Genomic DNA, 22,017 nt, shown 5'->3' with positions numbered 1-22,017 from the left:
TGAATTTCAGTTTTACTCAGTAAAACATAGCTCATCCCATCATATCAGGCACAGTTGACATTTGTGTTATTTGTCTCCTGATTGTGTCAGTCACTAATGACACCAGGCTGCTTGACAATCTTTGAAATTTGCTTTGACAGTAAGCCATCGGGCCCGACTCAGCAGTGGTGAGGAGAAGAATTGTGAAACGTGCAGCACAGACAGAACAGCAGGACAGCAGCAGGCCTTGATCTTTTATTCTCTGTATCCCTGTGAAGGCATGAACTCGCCTCTAGTTTCAAATGCAAACTCCCAGTATATGTCTGGGCTGCTGTCAGCCCCTCTGCCTTTGTAATCGGACATCCACATGCAACATTTGCAGACACGTTTCCTTTACCACAGCACGTGTGAAATTTTTTGAAGATCACTTTTCCAAAACTGTTCAACAGTGTCTGTTTGCACCCGGGTGTAGATAGCCAGACAGCAGTTATTTGGCTATTTACACCCGGTCCAGTCACGCAGTATGAATAACCGGACTTTCACACAGGAGAAAGGGGTCTGAATCCCATGTGAGAAAAGTAAATTACAAAAATGTACTTGTTTTCTAATATATTTCAGTTTTCTTTTTATTATGATCAGTTTTCAGTCACACTTTGGTTAGTTTTAGGAAAAGATCATGGTTTTGTGTTTTAAAAAAAGTCAAACATGAATAATAAAGTCAGGGTACAGTGAGCACAAAATTTACTCTTTCCAACATACGCCTGGGTGCAAATAGCATCTGCCATAAATAAATATATGTGCAGGATGCTGTGTTTCCACGGCATCCTGCAGCACCCAGAAGCTCCTGGGGCAAGAAAAGCGAGGAAACGAGCCAAAACCTCTCGTTTCCCTAGAAGCTCCTAATGGAAGACTATCCAGTTACCGATTCCCCTAATCTCAGATTAGCACCTCATGCTGACAGCTCATTTCAACCTACTTATAAACTTTCTTATTTGAGCACTTTTAATCTCATGTTCGTACATGAGTAGACATTTGTTTTTATGAGGAAAACTAATTTGTGTGGCATTTTAAGTATAAAATCGTCTGGTGGATCGGCCTGTTTGGACACACAGAGGTATAAGTGGTGGCGGTGCAGGTTTATTGGAGGGAAGTGAATGACTTCACTGGTCAGGCCTGCCGCTACCTGGCACACCTACCTCAGAGACACGTAGTCAAAGCAGGCAGACATGACGCAATGGCTGAACCCCTGGGATAAGATGGTTCATGTGGTGACCCTCCTTTATAGGTGAGAATTATTAGTTACCACATATCATATCTTCATATTCATATTCATCACATGAAAATGATTTAACACATTTATGAATTAAAAGTAAACACAAAAGTATTTACCAGTAAGATTTACATTACTCTATTAAGACTCACATAGCAGAGGTCACACTATGTAAAAGAAACAGGACTAATGTATATAAACTTGTATATAAATGTGTATAATAGGGAGCTCCCACAGCATAAGTGATAAAGGAAAGGGTCTTCTAATGGCAGATATGAACAAGAGGAGTGATTACAGAACAGTTCCAATATTCATAAAGGTGTCTAACTATTGTTTTTAAGAGTTGAAAAAGTTGTTGACTTATCTTTTAATGCGCCAGCTATGAACTGTAATGCTCCCTGTTCAGGGAAACTTCTCTCTCCCTTATTTCCTGTAATCTCTCTACTTACTGTAACACGCTTAAAATGTCCCACAAATGCTAAAAATGTATACTGCACTATATTAAATATTAATGGCTCAAAGAAGCAAGAAAATGAGGCAAAAATATAATATACCTATTTTTATTGTACACATGGTCCAAAATGTACTTAAAAATCTGTCAAACTTTTTTGGGAAAGCTTACAAAGCTCTGTACCGCATTGTAAATGTTACCAGCAGCTACGTAAACAAACTCTACATTTAATAGCATCTTTGCTTGTAATTTTCCCAATACAATTTTTAAAAGTGACACTTGAAAATGTTACAACACCATCAAAATATCATTAGATCATTATCAACATTCATAACAGCTGGGTGCAACAAGGAGAAATGTGGAACACTTCCAAACCTGAGCCAATGATTCTCTCAGTAGGAATGTGCAGGAGACGCGGGCACAGGCAAGCACATGAAATACTATTTAAATCATTACAGCAGCAGCAGCATATAAACAGAACACATGCGGAGACAACATGAAATGGTAAAGATTAGAAGCTAATTGTTAAGGCATCTGAGTGAAAACATGCACATGAGGAGCTTAATACATAGCAGTATATTAAACCACTTTAGAAACATGGTGATTAGAGAAGGACATTTTATAGAAAGAGGATTAATCTCTGAGGACATATGGTGCTACTGTATGTATATTTGATTGTCTCGAGGAACAGGTAAGCACAGCAAATACAGTGTAAAAAGATAGGCTCAGTTTAAACGGCCCATCATTGTCACATTCAAAGGTAAAAAAACAAAAAAAAACATCGCATCACTGTCAATACACAAAGAAACACTTGGAGCTGCTAACAACACTGACAGATGTCACTTATCATGCGCCAGCAAACACACATATAAGACTGGAACAATAAGATAAAATACATGTACGTAATTTTTTTGGTTTGAAGGTGGGTTGAATTTGCAGGTCGACCTCTAAACATAAACCATGCCACAGTAATGTGCTACCACGGTAGTGTGCAGCAAAAACAGTCAATCCAAAGAAAACACAACAAAGAATCTTTTGGAAAACAGGATTCAAGCTGAAGTATGTGGAGAAAAAACCTTGTGTTTCTAAGTGTATTTGTAATTCATCATAACAGAGAAACATAAGCTCTCAAGACAGATAAAACATGACGGTACTATAGCAATCATAATCACAGCTGAAGGCTCAAAAAATGCAATCTAATTATCCTGACAACCTGTCTCAGTTGGACTGCTGTACTAAAAATAAAACTGAGAACAACTGCAAGGCAAATTTGTAGTGCTTGGCAACCGAGTTCTCCACACGAGCAAGTCCTTGATGCCCTGAGTACCTTTCTCTGACAAAATCTTACAAGCGTTTGCACTGGGGCGAGAGAAAGAAAGAAAAAATTCTTTATATAGGTCTTTTTATTCATGCCGTCATCTCGCTTTAGCAGTTGGTGGTCTGGAGGTGGCTCTCGTTCAGGATGGAGGTGATGTTGGTGCCATAGAAACCGTCCTCATCCTCAGAGCTTAAAATGGACGAGCCCAGAGCCGTGCGGTGTGTCTGCTGTGACTTCCGCCTGTGGCAAAGCAAGCAACAGAAACTCATTGACTCAGATCTTCTACTGACAAACACTGCAGCTGAGTGAACACAGGCATGCGTCCAGCTAGTTACTACAGAGTGCCACCTAGTGTAAAGAACACACATGTGGTCACTTGGTCAACTACTGAAAGTTTGATATTGTATGTGGAACAGTAAAAGTCCTATTTGTTGTGAATGAACAACATTTAAAATCAAAATTATTCCATAAAGTTGGGACAATAACTTGAACTCCTACTTTAGTTCGGTCTCCAGGGCTGTGACTTTGGCCTGCAGTGCCTCCTGGAGCTCCTGCTGCTCCTCCAGGTCCCTGAGAACCTTCCGGCGGACACCCTCCAAGCGCTCCACCTCCCCCTCGCTCTCGTCCACCTGCCGTTTCAAGGCCTTCACGCGCAGAGACAGCTGGGGGCGGAGAGGGAGAGGAAGGGGGTTAGAGGGGAACAGAGGAGGTCACAGGTGAAGACGTGAGCCGGGGGGGGGGGAGGGGAGGAGAAGGGACGAAGCAGAGCAGGAAGGGGTTAAAGGCAGGGGATTTGATAGGAGTGGGTTTGTAGAGGAGCAGCTATGGCTACGTAAAAAAAAAATGACTGAGGCAGCAGAAAGATGATAGGTAAAGGGAGGTCAGGCAGCATTCTGGTGACCAAGTGAGGTTGGGTTTGGGTCAGGAGAGGTGAAGATGAGATTAGTCTGTTGTAAAAGAAGCAATCAAACACTGCTAACTGTGTTAATGATTAAACAGCAGGTGTAGGGCAAACAAGTATCACACCCAACTTTGGATGACATCTAGGTCTCGCTCCTATAAGGTTGAATGCACTTATTGTAAATGCTACAATCAGCATTTAACCAGCAAACACTAAAGGTAATTAGTATGCAAACCTCGATATTTACCTGATCTCTCTGCTCAACATGCTGACTCCTCTCCTGGTCTAACGTGGCGTTTAGGTCCTTTAGTTTCCTCTCCATTCGTCGCTGGGAAGCCTGGATGCTCGCCTTCTCCCTGTATGGAGAAATTGAGAATTCATACAATGCAACACTGCAATACTGTGACACAGTTATCTTGATTTTTTAGTGGGTGTGTTCTGCGCTGAACACTGAACTGAAGAAACTGATTGACTGTTACTTTGACTAGAATATACCACAAAAAGTTAAACTCCACGTTTAGGTAGAGAGAGTGTTTCTTTGGTGTGTTCAGTCATACCTTTCTTCACTGCGCAGTCTCTCCTCCAACTCTTGAATTTTGTTTTCCAGCAGGGAGATTCCTGCTGAGGGCCGAGGCTGTCCCTCCATGTCTGCCACACGAGACTTCAGCTCCTTCAGCTGGGAAGTGACGCGGTAAAGTCAGGTGAATGAACTACTGATTTTCCTAAAAGCTGTGTGTGTGTGTGTGTGTGAATTTAAGTGCATGTGCAGGCACTGGATGAATGAACGGTACCTGTCTCTCAAGTGCGCTCTTGTCCATTTCCAGGTCGTGTCTCGCCGATCGCTCCTGCATCAGCTCTGAACGCAGCTGGTCCACCTGAAAGTGAGATAGAGGGACAGGAATGAAGGGAAATGAGCGTAAACCTGGTATCAGATAAACGCAGATGCCTACTGCTCATTTGCACGAGCATTCAAATATTTTTCATGTGTCACCTGATCTCTGCTGCGTGTGATCCGGTCATTCAGAAGCTCTGCGCTGCTCTTCTCTTCATCCAGTTCGATCTCCAGTGTCTTAATTTTATCCTGTGAACAGGCAGACAAACAGATAAATACACACAGATTCACGTTACATTCTGTAACATAACTCATTTTGAACTTATCAATCTGCCTGTACTCAGAGCTACCCGATACTTCAACCTCACATGCATGACTCCCTTACCATTTACACTTAAACTCCACTTGCTGACACATCACTGCATCCCTAATTTACTCCCACCCAACTTTAGATTCCCCCGGTTCAGGACCTGTGACCTCGCAGCCTCACCTCCAGGCCCCTGATCTCCCTGGTGCGGTCAGTGTGGCTGCTCTTCTCCGTTTCAAGTTCGCTCTCTAAGTGCTTGAGCCGGTTGTTGAGGAGGTCTCTCTCCAACTGGGCGCTGTCTCTCTCCTCGCTGCACACCAGCAGGTCCTTCTTCAGACGGGAAACCTGAAAACAAGATGGAGTTTAGTCCAAGTCTGCTCATTTTCATTTTCATCCCCCCCACACTCTCAGACGAAATGAGTGATACATATTTACACTTATTTATACACATGCATTTAAATACATGACACAATACACAATACATGACATAAACTAAATTTTGACCAGGTGATGGCGCTACGTGATGGTCAGCTCAATCAACCCTAAAGTTGTTGAGGTATTTTAGTATCGACTGACTGACCAGCTGACTAACTGTGACTCTCAGAGCAACGCCGCTAATGTGGCTAAAAAGGTTAAACACACTTTTAAAGAGTAACATTTAGTTATTATTTTTGGAGTGATCTAGTGTTTATTGTTCATTTAATACTTAAACAATATCAAATGTTTTTTTTATCATTTCAAAAGGTTCTGCGTTTCATCCTATGCATGCAGCGTCACTTAACCTTCCTATGTTTCGACCCTTTTGTCCTCACCTCTTCCTGCTGGACCTTCAGGTTGCTCTGAGCCCTCTGCAGCTCAGCCAGCCTGTCCTTGCTGTTACGCTGGGCTTCTAGCAGGTCTTTCCTCGAGCGTTCCCTGTACTCGTCAAGTTGCATTTGCAGGGCGGCCACCGACTGTCGGGAATCTCCCATCATCGCCTCCATCTGATGGTGGAGGAGGCAGAAAGAGAGAAAAAGCAGTGAATGGTAACATCTCCACACCTCGGCAAACCTAAACATGACTCTAACCCTAACGAACTCACATACCTCTTTGTTGATCTTTTCCAGGGCTCGGTCCAGCAGCCTCTTCTGCTCCTCCAGGTCACTCTTGCCCCTCCTCAGCGCCTCCCTCTCCAGGTCTCTCTCCTCCAGCCGCCGGGTCAGCTCGTCCCTCTCCTTGCTCAGGCGGGAGGTTCCTCTCTTGGCCTCCTCCAGCTGAGTCTTCAGGGAGCGGTTCTCATCCTCCAGAGCTTCCAACGCCTCCTCAGCCTCCGAGCTGCGAGGCATGCTGGATCTAAGCCTCGTCTGGAGATTCAGAAAAGAAAAATATTTACCACATAGCAAACCCATTTGTATTTTTCCTGTATTTCATAATTTGCCCTTGCAGTGTGTGTTGTTGTATCTGTTTGGCATGTAAAACCGGGGAGTGGCAAATATTGGGCATTTTCTTTAGCTTTGAACCTACATTGATTTGTGTATGACTATGCTCTAAGATTACAATTTCACAACCAAAGGAACAAGATTATTGCACTTAAAACAGTTGAAATAAATTGCTGTTCCTATGTACATGGAGCACAATACTCATCGCGTGCAAATTTATCTTGGAGGGATTATTTTTCTGAGCTCACATGCTTGAGTTTTTCTTTGAATCTAATGTACTACACGTCTCTCGGTTGGAAATAGAGTCTGTGTGGGAGGGGATTTCTTTTGTTCTCGTACAGTATGTCTGTTTAGATAATTTTTACATCCATCTGTGTGCACAGCTGTGTGCTTTTTTTTGTGCAGTACCATGCGGGCCAGCCTCTCTCTGAGGCGAGTGTTTGCCTCCTGGAGCTCCAGGCTGCTGCTGTTGTCCACCACAGTCTTTCCTGAAGACCCAGCTGATGACTGAAGAGAGGAGAGGATTAAGAGAGGAAAGTGCAGTTTGAAAAATACAATCCATTTCAAGTGTGCTTTTTGTAAAAAAAAAAAAAACACTTCTTTCCTACAGACTCCACATGATGCTTCACCTCCTTTGCCTTCTCAAGCGCCTTGTCCAACTCGGCCCTGTCCGTCTGTGACTGCTCCTTCCACCTGCTGATCTCCGACCGAAGCTCGGCCTCTTTCTCTCCACTCGCTTTTTCCAGGGCTTGAAGTGCCTCGCTCTTCTTGTCTAGCTCGCCCTTCTGTTTGTCCAGATCGCTGAGAGCCTGCTTCAGATCATCATGGCAACGCTGCAGCTCCTTGGGATAAGCAATCAGAGATGAATAATGTGTGTGTGAGTAAGAGGAGTGTGCCAGGGCGCATAACAATGTGTTAATATGAGTATGGGGCATACAAGTGCACGTGTGTGTGTGTGTGTGTGTATGTGCAGGAACAATGAATGACATTATAGAGGCTTCAACCACAGAAAAACCCAACTGTTCTGACAACTGTTCTGAAAAAAAATGAGCCCCTGCATTTCACCCACACAGCAAGCATAATCTGTGTTCTGCGTCGTGACTGACAAGCGAATTACCTCCGCTGAACAACGGTTAGTGTCAGGCGCAGGCATTTGTTTTTTCATGGCGAGCAGTGAGTCCTGAAGATCCTTCAGCTCGGCCTCAAATTCCTCCTTCTCCAAACGGGATTTCAGCAGCCTGCGGAAAGAGAGCAGATTTTAAAGAACACATGGTGGTAACAGTGGCTCTATAAACTACACACACACACACACACACACTAAAAGGCCTTAAGCATGTATGTGCACACACCAAACACAGCAATGACAAACAACAAACAAAGCACAACAGAGTAAAACTACTGCACTAAACCATATAATCATCACCACATCCACAATCGGTCTTTTGCTTAAGGACATTGTAGGATTGTATGCATCACTTGCTGATTTATTCAAATCCAATTAAGTTTTTTATTAGGAAATTGGTTGTTTAGATTGAATGATTGGAAAAAAGAATGATAAATATAACAGCATTCAGACAAAATCAATAAAGTACATTTCTGACCACTGAATCATTTGAGGGAGGGATTGAAATGATTGGATTCATTATAGCTGCATTACTGTTAGTGTAATCAAAGTAGATGCAAAATTCATTCTAATACATGATCCTTTCAAGTGAATTTCAGGGAACATGTCTCAAGTTCAGATTTGCTGATTGGAAACTAGGCTAAAGCTACTCAAACCAAACACAGTGAGATAGATTTTTCCCTCTCACATTCGACTGCTGACGTGCCTCCTGCTCCTGCCAAGTGAAGAATCAAGTGAAAGAGTGCATGCATTAAAAATAACTCAAGAGAAATGAAATATTGCAGGACTGTGCCAAAAAACGTCATCTTCATTATATCCACGTAGACTATAGTTTTACAGAACTAAAGTTTTCAGGCAGCACTTTTCTTTGAACTAATTCTCTTGATTATGAAAATGTGAAATGTTTGATGGACTATGTTACAACTGCCGGTTCAAAGCAGTAAAGACTTAGCTGTGAATACAAGCCTGCTTCAAGAGATAAGGTAGCCTTTTTGCTCGTGTGTTTGTCTTTTTATGGATCCAAAGTAATAGTATGGCTCCATAATCGGTTTAGTTCTGCATGTGAGCGCAGAAATATAAGCTTCTATCTGACATATATTCAAAATAAACATTAATTTCCCCACATATTCATGGTCATTATTCGTTACTTTGTGGTTATACAGCATTTTTTATCCTTTGAAGTTACATACCGAAAAAGATAAATTATGCGTATTCCACACTCACAGCTGATTCATTCAATTTACAGAAGCAAAATAATAAATCACACAACACAGTAGTAAATGGTGTCATGTCTGCAGAGCCAAATTATCACATTTTTCTGTTTTCTAGTGACATCATGTGATTTACGCCGACTGAACCAGCTCAAAAATATAGTTATTGATATTTTTCCAGGTCATTAGCCATCATTTTTTCACGTGGTGAGATAAAGAGCATAATTACACAAACGTATGACTTATAAACACTAACTCCTGTGTGGTGGCCTCCAGCTGTGTCTTCCACTGCTCTCCCTGATCTCTGCGGCTCTGCAGCTCGTCCTCCAGGGTCAACATGGAGGCGTTCACCCTCTCCCTCTCCTCTTCTATCTGCTCCTGGGACTGAAACATGAACGCACACACAAAAAAAAAAATTATTACGAGCATGCAGCACCACATTCTCCCTCTATCAATTACAGATCTACAAATCTATTACACTTTCTTTGAGTTCAGTTTCTTTTTCAGGTAGATGTTCAGACAAACAGAAATTTTTGAGCTTCTGCCTTCATCAGCGTGTCTTCAACCTCTAAAAAACACTTCTACACAAGAAATATCAGACAAAATGGAGCGCAAAACAGTCGTCACAAACAGCGATCCGACTACTTTAATCCCCCTCTTGCCAAATAAATCAATGCATCAAAAGCAGCTGCCAACCTGTCTGCTTATTTCCTGCTCTCGGGCTGCACGTTACATTTTTCCTGACACTGCTGCTACTGTTTCCAAAATCCGAAATGCATAATGATCTATTCCTGTACATACTTATATCCTTCAAAACCTCCTCTGCACGACATCCTACAGTGCAGCGCTCCAAAAATAATCCAGAAACTCAAATTCAACTGGAAAAGTTTTACATTGTAATCACACGTAGCAAAATTCTCTTTTCTGCCGCTGCACAATGGGCTTAGCCTGACCTTATGATACCCTGACTCAGTGTTTGAGCACTGACTGCACACTGACACATCAAAAAGAGTGACAAGACAAAGTCTGGATGTATAATGGGGTGGATGCAACATCAAAGCACATTTTAATATTGCTTTAATAACGCATGCAGGATGCACAAAGTGCCAGACAGGTGCAACCTCGCTGTTCTGCCGCTACTTCTGTACAAAGACATCCTCTGAAAAGAAAAAATGTTCTGAATGTTTTATCATTAGTTCATGAGCAGATAATGATGTTGCAACAACACAAGTCATTTAAATGATCAGACACTAAGAAGTATTCATAGTGATTGCTGTACTGGTATTCATTAGTGTCTTCTTTGTTCTCTGTTCAGTCTACTGAATCGCTCAGTGACATCAGAGTCACCGAACCAACATTTTTTAGCTTTAATGAACCAGTTACTTCCATTGAGATAAGAAGCTCTTTCTCTGGTTCATCTGGTTGAAAACATACCGGGACACTCTCATCCTACATAAAAGTAACTGCCCATGTCGTATGTGAGAGAAAAGTCAGAATTCAGAAGCATTTTTGAGGCAGCTAATACTCGCACAGAGGCCACAGAACTCCCATCAAACAACCTGAGCATTTTATAGTGTTACATTTCCTTTGCTTTAACTAATCAATATTCTTGTTGTGTAACATTAGTCCGATCTGGGAAGAGACAGCCTTCAAAGTCTGTTGGATCTTCTTTGTCTCAGCGGCATTGTTTTTATTGCTTTTATCTCTGTTCTTAGTGTTTTTTAAAACTTAGTGTTTTTGCAAATAAGTATAAGCCTGAACTCTAAAATACTCTCAACTATAGATGAATCCATCTCAAAAATCCAATTTTTTGTTATATTTTTAATGAACGCCGCTGCGCTACAGTTCAAACCCCAGCAGATCTACACATCAGAATTAAGTTTTAACTTACAGGCTACAACACAGTAAAGTTTCATATAAATAAGTCTATGCACAAAATGCAAAGGATAGTGTCCCTCACCTGTGTGACCTGCTCCATGGTTCTTCTCAGGTTCTCCATGTCTTGGCTGTACTGCTCCCTCAGATCCTCCATCTCTCTGTCATGGCACTCCACCTCCTCCTTTAACGCCCCCCTCAGGGCCGTCAGCTCGCGCTCCCTCTGGCGTAGAGTGTCCTCCTGCCGCTGACGCAACAGGGCGGCCTCAGCCAGGTCGGCCTGCAGGGTCATCACATCCTGCAGAAAGATGGACAGGGATGGTCAGACGACAGATGGATGAAAGTTCAAGTTTTGTGTTATTGTGTGTGTGTGTGGCGAGGGGGAGGTTATATGTATGTGTGAATGTGTGTAAGTACCGTATGCAGTGAGTCTGAGTGAGGGGAGTTTTCTGAAACCCTCCTCAGCTCCTCCTGAAGCTCAGCCAGCTGATCTTCCTGTAAGCGCAGGCGTGACTCTGCCCCCTCTCTGGCCATGCGCTCCTCGGCCAGTCTACACACACACAGACACACACACACACACACACACACACACACACACACGCACACACTATCAATATTGCAGCACCAAACTCATTAACAAGCCCATCAATAAGGCAACAGTGATATGAGCCTTTAACAAAAAAAGCCACAACTGGGGGCTTATTGTTGGCTGTTAAGTGCACACACTGTACATGCAAAACCACACACACACACACACACACACACACAAACACACACTCACACACAGACACACACACATCCTTACTCATCATGGGCCTGCTGCAGTTCTTTTTTGCAGCGACTGAGTAGCTCCTGAAGCTCCTCAAGGTTCCCCTTTCTGAAGCTCCCATCAGATCCTCCCTTCTGTGCAAAACACACACACACACACACACACACACACACACACACAAAGCATGTGAGAGAGAGAAAGAGGACAAAGCAGGAGCCCAAAGACACAGAGGGGAGGACTGGAAACGTCTCAACATAGTGTCAGTGTCGACCTTGCGCTCTGTATCATCTGAAACTTTAAAAGACAAAAAAAAAAACCCTGCCTGAATTCCTTGCCCTAGTTTCTGCCAGTCAAAAACTCTTCGGGAGAACGGGCCCTACCAGAATGCTCAAACATCGTCAGAAAAGACACATTAACAGCTCTTTCTGACAGGCTGCAGGGGAGCAGAAGCGGAGCGACGTCGCCCACACCGCTCTGCCTGTTCGTCAAGGCTTCCTCTCACTGAAAAGGAGGTACAAGTGCAGCCAGCCCATGAAACCTCTCTTATCCTCCTACACACTCATTACAGAGACGCACACACAGAAGCAGAAGAGAGAGACAAAGCGAGGATCATGGACGATTGTGCTCCTCAGGGGACCTCACAGTTCTGTTATCAGTGATGGAATATACATTTTGTACAGATTTGTTTCATTTTCTTCTGGTTCCCTGAAGGACAGTTTGTAGATAATCCCATTCTGGGACATTTCAGCTTCTCACTCTCCTCACAAAAAAGATAATTAAGAGAAGATAACAGAACTGAGAATAATGTCCTTTTAAGCACTTTGAGTGAATTGCATCAGCTGTATCCTTATGTGTATTAATCATCTACAAAAAAGAGACTACCCAGCCCTGCTGGATGCATTAGTCGTCTTAGCGGAAATACTAGAGGATGAAGTGATTACATAATGCAAAGGAGATTCAATTAAAGCCTGATCTAAAATAATTCGGTCTTGATAGCAATTACTCCAGTAACTCCTAACATGGGGTCTTCGTCTACCTCAGGGATCTCTAGATAAATGTGAGAGGTCATGAGATGCTTAAAATTATACCGGAGCAGAAAAGAAAAACATGATTCTGTTGTGCAATTTTTTCTCATTAATTACAGAATCATTTTATCACTTCGAGCCCCAAGTATAGAGTTGCGAGATGGGAGGGGAGGCTGGTCCCAGAAGTGTTTTTTGCCATTCTTTATTCCTATTTATAATAACAATTTAACAATATCCTCAATGTCACATAACAGAGAAACATGAGACTCTCCAAGATAATGTAACCACCCGACAGGCTTACATTATGGTGATAACTTTTAATTATCTCAACTTTGTTTCTGAGAAACTGCCATGGTAAAATTAAATATGACAATACCCACGAGCCTCATTGCTATGGAGAAGAAACTAACTAGTCAGAGGAGCGAAGCAGAGCTGCAGCTTTGTTGTTGCATTTGTGAACAAAACACAGCTGCATTTTTGCCCGGTGAATTCAATATTTATTTTAGATGCAGTTTGTAAAATCACTTTTCTTATCATCCTTAGCTTCAACTCACTGTTAGTGACACATGTTACATAATTTCAAGCTCGATCACTGGATGTTTTTTGTGAAAATCTACCTTGGAAATCATTGTTGATTTATCCCCTAACCTGGCCAGGATTCGCTGCGGTATCTCCTCCTTCTTTCGCAAGAAGACACAGCTTCATTTTTAAGGGTTACTTTGTGCTCGGTTCTTTGTAGTTTTGCACAAACAACAGCGATCAGTGTTCATTCTCTCTCTCTACACACACACACATTGTTTTGGACTGAGGTAACCCAACACACCAGCATCTGATCCTCAGTTAACCAGGGTAACAAACAGGGTGTCGGTGCATTAACTCCATCACTCTCCCACTGACACACATTAACTGGCAACACCACATTAAACCGATCAAAACATGCCACAGGCATTTACAAAGAGCCACAGCCATTAGGGCCATGGAGGGAAAGTGAACTCTGCTGTACACTACACTTGTGAGTCAGTTTGCAACTGCCTGAAATGAAAGGCTAAGCATTTTTCAGCAGATTAATCTGGACATTGGTTGTATCAGATATGCCGCAATACAGTCTTCAGATGAGCCCTTTATGCACAGCACACACTCGTTCAATCCTGCTCTGATCTTATGTTTTGGCTTTATACAGACAAAAGCAATGTTTTGGTTTAGAAGCAGAGCTGGAGAGGAACTAGCCTCAGGCAAAAAAACAAAAAAACAAACAGTGTAAACCCCTTTATCCTGCAGTATGGTGCTGTGGATGTTTCAATGGCTGGCGTTGCTTCTGAAGAGCCTGAGATGACTGCTGGAAAAGAAATCGGCCACTAAATCATGGTTACCGCTTAGAAAAATACTGAGGTTTTGTACAGCAAGACAAGACCCCACTGAGAAGGATCTGTCCCATCCGGCAAGCCAACCCCCAACTGGTGCAGGGTTCCAGGCCGACTCAATTATTGATGGCTCTCAATGACTGTGCCCTCAGCACACACGGCGCCCTCAACAGCTTCCCTCTGCAGGTGCATTGTTGCCAAGAGACGAGACGGGCAAATAATTCACAGGCACCATGGTCACAAGTACATAACAAGGATACATAATCAAGTGTGTGTAATATGAGGAGCTAAGGACACAAAGGAATAACTTCTGTATGCAGATTTATGCAAACGGATGCAAATGTAAAGGAAGTGGTGTGCTCGTGCTCATAAAAACCATGGCACAATCTATTTTAATAAGGTGTCACAGGAGCACAAAGGCGCAAAGATGGCACCGAAATTGACAAAGAAATACTCAGCATGCTCCTTAATTTTCGCATTTTTTGGCCTGCCAAAAGAGGACCCTTGGAGACAAAGTGAATGAAATAGAAACTTCATATCCTCAGAAAAGAGGACAGGCTGCCAACCATCTGTTAGCTTGATAACAAGAACTGCTCTGTTGAGGAGAAGACACCCAACAAAGACACCACTACTCTCCACCCTTTGTGGTCTCAAGGCTTGCACAAAAGATCAGTTTTGCAGATCCTTTAAACAATCTTATTTGACTACAATCTAAAAGAGCCAGCTGCTGTTTTTAGAGCTTGTTTATCAGTTTTAAAGAAACAGTTAAAAAGAAATTAGCTTATTTGCTGTCTAGCAGAGACTTGATGAGAACATCAATACCATTGTCATGTCTGCATGGTAAATATGAAACTGCAGCCAACAACCAGTTAGCTTAGCTCAGCAGAAAGACTGTTTAGAGCTGCTCTAATTTCCCTGTCTAGCAGTCAGGCTAGTCAGGCTAGCAGTTTTGCTGTTTCCAGTCTGTAGACTAACATCAGGGCAAGTTCTATTTGTTGATGAAGAGAATGAGATGAGGGTGGAAAGCTATGAAAAGGCTAGTAAATGGATATTGTTACGGACTTGTAAAAATTACACACTTTTTCTGATGCTGATGTATTTCTCTTCCATAAATAAACCTGAATGTGTGTATGTGTATATGCCTCTAAAATATATCATATTCACTGTATGTGAAAAAAACTCATAGGCTTTGATGTTTTGTCATACCTTCAAACTGCTGGTTGTCTCATAGACAAGGCTGACCTTTCTTTTGAGAGATTCTTCACTCTCACTGGTGCTGATAAGAGAACAGTGGACAGAGAATTACATTGGAAAAGCACTTGCATCCATACAAAGTAACAATGACTCTTTCGGTGTATTGTACTTGTGGTTTATTTACCCATCTTTAAGGATGTTTAAAATTGCTTGCTTGACTTGAGCTTCCTCCCCATTGATGACCTCTATGTTGCGACTCCTCGGAGGAATCTCCTTTAAATAGAGAGCGAGTGAAGTAAGACACAAAACAAACACATAATCTATTTCCTGCAAACAACTCATAACCTCCCAATTGCTGATACTTACAGGCTTTTTCGCCACAGCTGGAGAGGTGTCCTTGGCAACAAACTTCCCTGGTGACTTAAAGCTCGGCTTGGGGGCCTCAAGTGCTGTCACCTTGGAAACAGATGCAGGGCTCCTTCCCAGGCTACTGCTCGCTGGGGCAAATGACGTCAACGAATCGGAGGAGGTTGACAGAGGAACAGCGTAGGGATTCAGAGTTGGAGAGGTCGGAGAGGGAGGGGACACCTCAGACTGAACATCTTTTCTTGCATCAAGACTTCGGGACCTCCTGCGCTCGTCAAACTTGAGCCGCTGCCTCGCTCCGGAGCGGCCTCTCGCCTGCGGGGCGCTGCCTGGTGTGCCACTGTTGAACTTACTGATGAGCTTGTTGATGGGAGCCAGCGAGTTGGTGTCTATCGCTTGGACGGGTTCGTCATCGGTTGAAGTTGGAGGTTCAGGGTCTTTGCTCTGTTTTTTCTCACTGTACCTCCCCAAAGAGCCAGTGAAACCAGGGCCAGTTTTCTTAAACGGTTTGGGTCCCACACCGTTTAATTTGACAGGTTTCAGCCCTGCCTCATTGTACTCCTCCTTGTTCGTCCTATCTCTGTTTTTCTCTGCTTCACTGGCTGTTGCTTTAGGTTGGGATTCGGCTTTAGACCTTGCTGCTGGCCCTTCTCTGGCAGCTCCACCCTCCTCCTCCCCTTGTGTTCCTGCTTGACCGTCCCCTGGGGGTCTTTTAAGAGGGCTCCCAAAAATCTCCCCATCCTCATCCTCTGGTGCAGAAACAGGGGAGGGTGCTGTATTTACGGCAGGGTTATAGGGGTTTGCTAATTCTTCTGGCTCTTTATTAACTTTGGGGAGGCTGTTGCAAGGTGATGGTGGCCCCGAGCTGGGAGTGGGAGTGTTTAGCTGAACTCCGTAAGAGTCCCCTTTCTCGCCATCTTTCAGGACCACATAAGGCTGCCCAGAGATTCCCTGAACCCGTACTGCCACCCCATACTTATTGGAAGGAGGAGTTGCACTGTTACTTCCCCTGGATTTATCATGATAGCCTCCGCCTGTGTCATGGAGGTCCTTGATGAAGCGGATCTGAACGCCATAATCCACAAGAGGCTTCCTGTCAGCGGAGAGAGTGCTCATGTTGACTTCCTGGTTTTTGTGCAAGCAGCCTGAGCAGAAAGGGAGGGGAAATCAGCAGAAATGCAAATCAGGTGAAACAGCATAACAAGTTACGGAAGCATTGAGAACACCGAACACGAAAGTCTGTGTGCTGAGACCCTTTTTGTTCTATTCCACAATAGAGACCTGCAGAGGATTACATTCTTCAGGTTTTACAAAAAGTAATGCATCCTTTTAACCTGCATGAGTCACCCGTTCTGAATACAGTTTTCATGGCTTTTGTGTAAATTCTCAACGTGTTCCCAGGTGGAGTCACTCTGACTCAGCTAACATAACAGATTACTGGCATATCTCAATGAAGCTGCCATCGTCTCTTGCTGCTCTTCAGGTTTAGTTTCCTCTCAATCAGAACAGTTGTATTCACGTCATGTCGAATGAGCCTCTTTGTACAGGTTGAGGCCTACTTTTTCCAGATGAGGTAATTAATTAATGTTGCCACAAATGTATAAAGGCTCTGCTGATGTTTTCATCCAACCAATACTGAAGACACAAAACTAACATTTGGTTGACTCATTCACTGGGGTTTTGTTATCTTTTATATATTCAAAGAGCTGGAATGCAGAGAACGGGAGAGAGATTTCAATCAATCTTTGTTTATGTAGCGCCAATTCATAACAAACGTTATCTCAAGGCACTTTCCATAAAGAGCAGGTCTAGGTTTAGGTCTGCAGGGTTTGAGAAAATTATGTCACCAGCGTTACCTCAGTGTGGGTTTACAGACTAAAAGTGTATTAGAGAAATTGTGTGTTTCAAACTGGGGGGGCGTGGAGTTTGAGAGACATTGACATTTACCAGGCAGGAAGGGTCAAAGAAAATTATACATGATGTTGCATGATGGAAAACGTAGGATCTGGCAGCTTTTTGCAGCTTGACCCATTCTACGGACTAAAAATTGGAACATCATCCTCTGTTGCTTGATTTTGATGATCCTTAAAAAAAATAATGTCTCTTGTGAGTCCTTCAACTACATCAAAGTGCAATACAAACACAGTGAATGGCACTGAGTGTGTTATAAATTCAAAAATGGCTCCAACTAACATCACTTAAACTCCAAGGTGAAGTTATCAAATTCCTTTTTTTTTTTTAAATCTGACCTTCAGTGAAAGACTCAGAAACACTCTGTGATATATAGAAAACCGTCAAATCCTCCCATTTGAGAGGCTGGAACCAGAACACTGTATGCTTGACAGCTTTACTTACCAAAACGATTAATCGACTATCAACATAACTGCAGCTTAACTTTTGGTTTACAGACTAAACCAAAACAACTGAGTTAACTACAATATTAGCAGTATAGCCTCAGCATGTCCATCTTATAAGCTCTGAAAATGAGCTTGGTGATGAACACTATGAGAAGGTGAATACTCCTCCTATTGTCCAGGCTCTGTGGAGCATTAAACACTGGGGGCTATGTCAGGAATGGGCCTCCCCTCTCCTCGGTCTTTCTCTGCTTTGGCCAGAGTCTCCACAGTCACCAGACTTCAGAGTAGAGTCACTCAGGCGTAGACTGTTTACTCTGAGCTGTGCAGGCACACACACAGCGAGGACACGCGCACACACACACACACACACACACACACACACACACACACACACATATGCATGGGTGTGTGCACAGACATACGCACAAACCTGCTGTGCACTCCCCATCTGGTAGCAGGTAGTTGATCTAATATGCATCGGTCATTTCAGTGCCTCTATGCCGTCCTCTAAGTGGCAAGAAAGTACAAAGTAGTGTGGGATCATGCTGAAACACTTAAAGCACTGCTGTCACATTATCACATGGAAGCAAATGCTAATTCTGTTGTTTTTAAGCGCTGCTGAAGCTAATTTTCGCTTTACAGAGGTCATCTTCTCACCCCAGTCTGTTTTCTTTGTCCACACCTACAGCACCAACAGGTGTGACCCTCACAGGAATTAAAATATAACCCACTCTAACTGACCACTGGTTATAGTGTAACACAAAACACCTCGACTGGCAATAAGGTTCGACTGGTGAATCAAAGTGAGCCTTTGTCTGTCCTAAAAGCATTCTTAGGATTCCAGACGTTCCCTTTACACTCAGCATTGCGCGTGGTTTGCATTTGTATTAATAAGGGCAGATTAAGAGGAAAACTAAGAACTAGGGCAGCGTTAACTGTAAAGCCTACACATGTGGAAAACTGTCCACACAGGCAGTAAATAAAGAGAGAGGAGGCTAATTAAAAGACGACTAAAAATACAGCGCAAAAAACAAATTAATTCTCGTGTCCTAACACAACAACAATGTTTGCAGACCATGTTGCACACTGGACATCAAAAGAATAATCTTACGGTTGAAAAACGGGCTTTCCCTGAGCTGTGCCGGAAAATCTTTTTAAAAAATGGATGTTCTGATCGTCTATTTTAAGTGTTATCAAGGTTCTCAGCCTTCAGCCGCTGATCACACAGAAAGCTCTTGTAAATATGTTCTTAGGTAAATTTCAACAATGGCTCAGTTGTTCTACACATTCAGCAACCAGCGGTTGAGCGCTGCTTACTGACAACTGGTTCACCTCCTCTCATGCTGTCTCTCTCTTGTCACAAGGAATGGCTGTGTCAACAGAGACAGGAATGTCACCAAACGGGCCTATCTGCCATCACTCTGCCCTTTCTCCTCACCCAGCAGGCTCTTCTCATTTTCCTCTGACCCTGTTCCTCACCCACCTCTGCCTCCTGCCACACATCTGATCTCCAACTTTCTCCCAACATTTCTCTCGCCCCTGTGTTTCTGAGCTAGAAGGCGAGTTACTTTGACATAAGGGGTTGTGTGATTCCACTGAAATCAATGTCAGCAGGCCTATAAAATGAGAATATTACAACTAAAAACGATTAGGTGATTGAGTCAATACACTGAGAAGTAATTGGAAATTATTTTGACAACTGATATGTCATTTTTCAAACAAAATGTCAACATTTTCGATGGATCCAGCCTCTAAAGATGAGGATTGCCTGCTTTTCTCTGTTTTATGTAAATTGTGTAAATATCTTTAGGGTTTGTAATGTTGGTTGCACAAAACAAACAATTAAGTTTCAACTGACAGCTCTGGAAAAATTGTGTTGGGCATTTTTCACTATTTTCTGACAGTTGATACAAAGAATATGCAACCCTAATGAATATGTTTCTAAAATCAATTCATAAATCAATAATATAATATAATCAAATTGATGCTTGGCGCAATTAAACTGTGTTTGACTATTATGCATTGCACCACATGGAACTCTTCACACATACAAGACCTCAATTAAACTAATTTTGTTAGTTTTTAGGTATAATTTGCTTGGAATAAACAGTTTAGATGACAGAAATTTAGAAGAGAGAAATTGGGAAAACAATCACACTACATGAAAATATTACCATACAATTCCAATAAGTCAGTGAAAGACACCACCCAGCCTTATTTGATACCAAAACATATCATTTCAATACCTAGCACTTGTTTTGGAGTAAGTAGAACATTTTTTTTCAAAAGATATTCTAGTTACCCATATTATGGGCTGTTTACAGGTGAATGCAGCTTCTCTTGTGTAAAATAGCAACACCATGCAAACAGCAGCTCCTCATTAGAGGCACATGTTTACGTAAACAGCCAAGACTGATCCTGAAGTGTGGCTCACATTTTAGATCAGGACTATTACTGGACCTATGTCTTTTATATGTAACTGAAAAAGATTAGGGAACAACAACAATGTCCAACAGTTGGTGACTTATCAGCTGTGAACTATGGTACTGGCAAGGACATGAGGCTTATCTCACTTTTCATTAAACCCACGCACATGTAACCGATACAAAGTCTGCATTGTGTTTCCTTAATAGACGTGTGATTATTTGCACAGGTCGGCTTGATCAGTTAAATGATATCACTTTCCAATTCCCATCAACACGTCAAATAAGGAAGCATCAGACGGGAGAAACCATTACACTGCACAGTGTAATGGTGTAATGTAGTGTCTCTGAGCACCTGTCTGCTCCTGGCTTAATTGCGTCACACCCACCTATCCGGTCAGTCAGTATCGGTGCGCGTCGAAACCACCGGGTTGTTTACCTGAGCCGGTGGGAGCACGAGCAGAGCAACAGGGTAAACAAGCCACTCACCTGCCCTCCCGACGAGACGCCACCGCATCCTATTTGAAGCCTTTACCTGCCATAATAACCTCATATCCTCTTTACGCAGCGCAGTCACATCCAATTATAGCCAGCAACGGAGCACAAACACACACACACACACACACACACAGAGCTGCGGCCATAGCTTTGGAAACACGCCTGAAAGCGAGCAACAAAAGCTTTTTCCCCTCCCTGATGCTTGTTTTCGAGAATAGGAGGACGGCTGCCAGATCTAATCCCAAAGCCACAGGTGTCCATCTCTGCTTATCCAAATGTTATAAAATGCCCGCTCAGCAAAACGGGGCTTACAGCAGGCTGTAGCTCCCACACTTTCCCCACTAAAGTAAATGTAAATAGGCAGCAGCTGTGTGCACACAGCCGTGGTGGGATACTTAGTCTGTTTCACCTGCTAAGATGATCCAAATCCCGAAGTGATCTCCCTCCTCAGGTCAGACTGTCGGTCCTCACAGCGGCTCTGCGTAATGTTGCTGGGATGGAAGGATGTTAGTCAATGAACTGAGGCCACCGGAACATTTCTCCCCCGCTACCAGTGCAACCTGTTGCCTGCGCATCGGACAGTCGTCGTCCCGCCTCAGGACCCGCTTCATTGGTGGGAGGCGCCCCGAGAGGCGGTGCCTGCTGCGGGCTCGGTTTCATCTCCGTACACACGGACTGGTTCAGTGTGTGTGACCCATTTCCACAGCGGTGTTATGGGAGGTGATTTTTCACTCACTTAGAAAATGTTTGCATGGCAGCAGTGAGCTATAATCACACCCAATACCAGTGAAGACCAGGAGGAATAATGATCACGGCCGAGGCAAGGGACTAATGAATTATTGACATGAGATAAATGCTATTCCAGTTAGTCTGAGTAATAATTTACTTCCTACAGTTACCCTGTGATCTATATGGCCTTTAAATTACATTTGTAATCATAAAAATGAGACTTGAGAAAACTCATGTTATATGTTCTCAAATTTTAGGCTTAAATTGCATTTAAGATTTTTATATTTTGAGATTAATTTATCACTGGAAACTTTACCATCTGTTTGCTTTTACACAAAATGTCTATTTTTGCATGTTCAGTGGACCTGCTGTGCCCTGACTGAAACTATTTGAGCTATGTGATCTTAGCATTTCACTGAAATTAAACCAACTGAACTGTCTCCATTTGACCTACAATTAGTGCCAAGCTACACAGTATTTTTCAGCAAACGTCCTGGGAAATTATTAGGTAATTATTAAGATTTTCAGAGAGATAAAATAAAGTTTTACCTATTTTTCTACAAATCAAAACGAGTATTAAGACTCACCATCAACTAATAAAGGCTTCACA

General features: G+C 42.8%; 1 protein-coding gene across 2 annotated transcripts; it reads right to left on the bottom strand.

The window, feature by feature from the left end:
- Positions 1 to 1,793: 1,793 nt before the first annotated feature.
- Positions 1,794 to 21,217, bottom strand: cgnb (cingulin b). 2 transcript variants are annotated; one of them, XM_070846697.1, is made up of 22 exons: positions 21,088 to 21,217; positions 15,401 to 16,545; positions 15,219 to 15,307; positions 15,047 to 15,116; positions 11,491 to 11,588; positions 11,103 to 11,235; positions 10,771 to 10,983; positions 9,067 to 9,194; positions 8,288 to 8,314; positions 7,594 to 7,714; positions 7,106 to 7,318; positions 6,885 to 6,983; positions 6,144 to 6,401; positions 5,871 to 6,041; positions 5,242 to 5,403; positions 4,911 to 5,000; positions 4,711 to 4,794; positions 4,477 to 4,595; positions 4,167 to 4,275; positions 3,517 to 3,680; positions 2,777 to 3,258; positions 1,794 to 2,732 (listed from the first exon to the last, which is right to left on the bottom strand). In XM_070846697.1, exons 2-21 carry the CDS (start codon positions 16,514 to 16,516, stop codon positions 3,126 to 3,128), a joined length of 3,597 nt encoding a protein of 1,198 aa, XP_070702798.1. In that variant the 5' UTR covers positions 16,517 to 16,545; positions 21,088 to 21,217; the 3' UTR covers positions 1,794 to 2,732; positions 2,777 to 3,125. The 2 variants fall into 2 exon arrangements, with proteins under 2 accessions (XP_070702798.1, XP_070702799.1); XM_070846698.1 differs by lacking the exon at positions 8,288 to 8,314.
- Positions 21,218 to 22,017: the final 800 nt, after the last annotated feature.

This window comes from Pempheris klunzingeri, chromosome 16, assembly GCF_042242105.1.
Source record: "Pempheris klunzingeri isolate RE-2024b chromosome 16, fPemKlu1.hap1, whole genome shotgun sequence".
In the NCBI taxonomy this organism is placed as follows: Eukaryota; Metazoa; Chordata; class Actinopteri; order Acropomatiformes; family Pempheridae; genus Pempheris; species Pempheris klunzingeri.
Note: the sequence above shows the minus strand (reverse complement) of the source record. Positions and strands in the feature narration are given on the sequence as shown.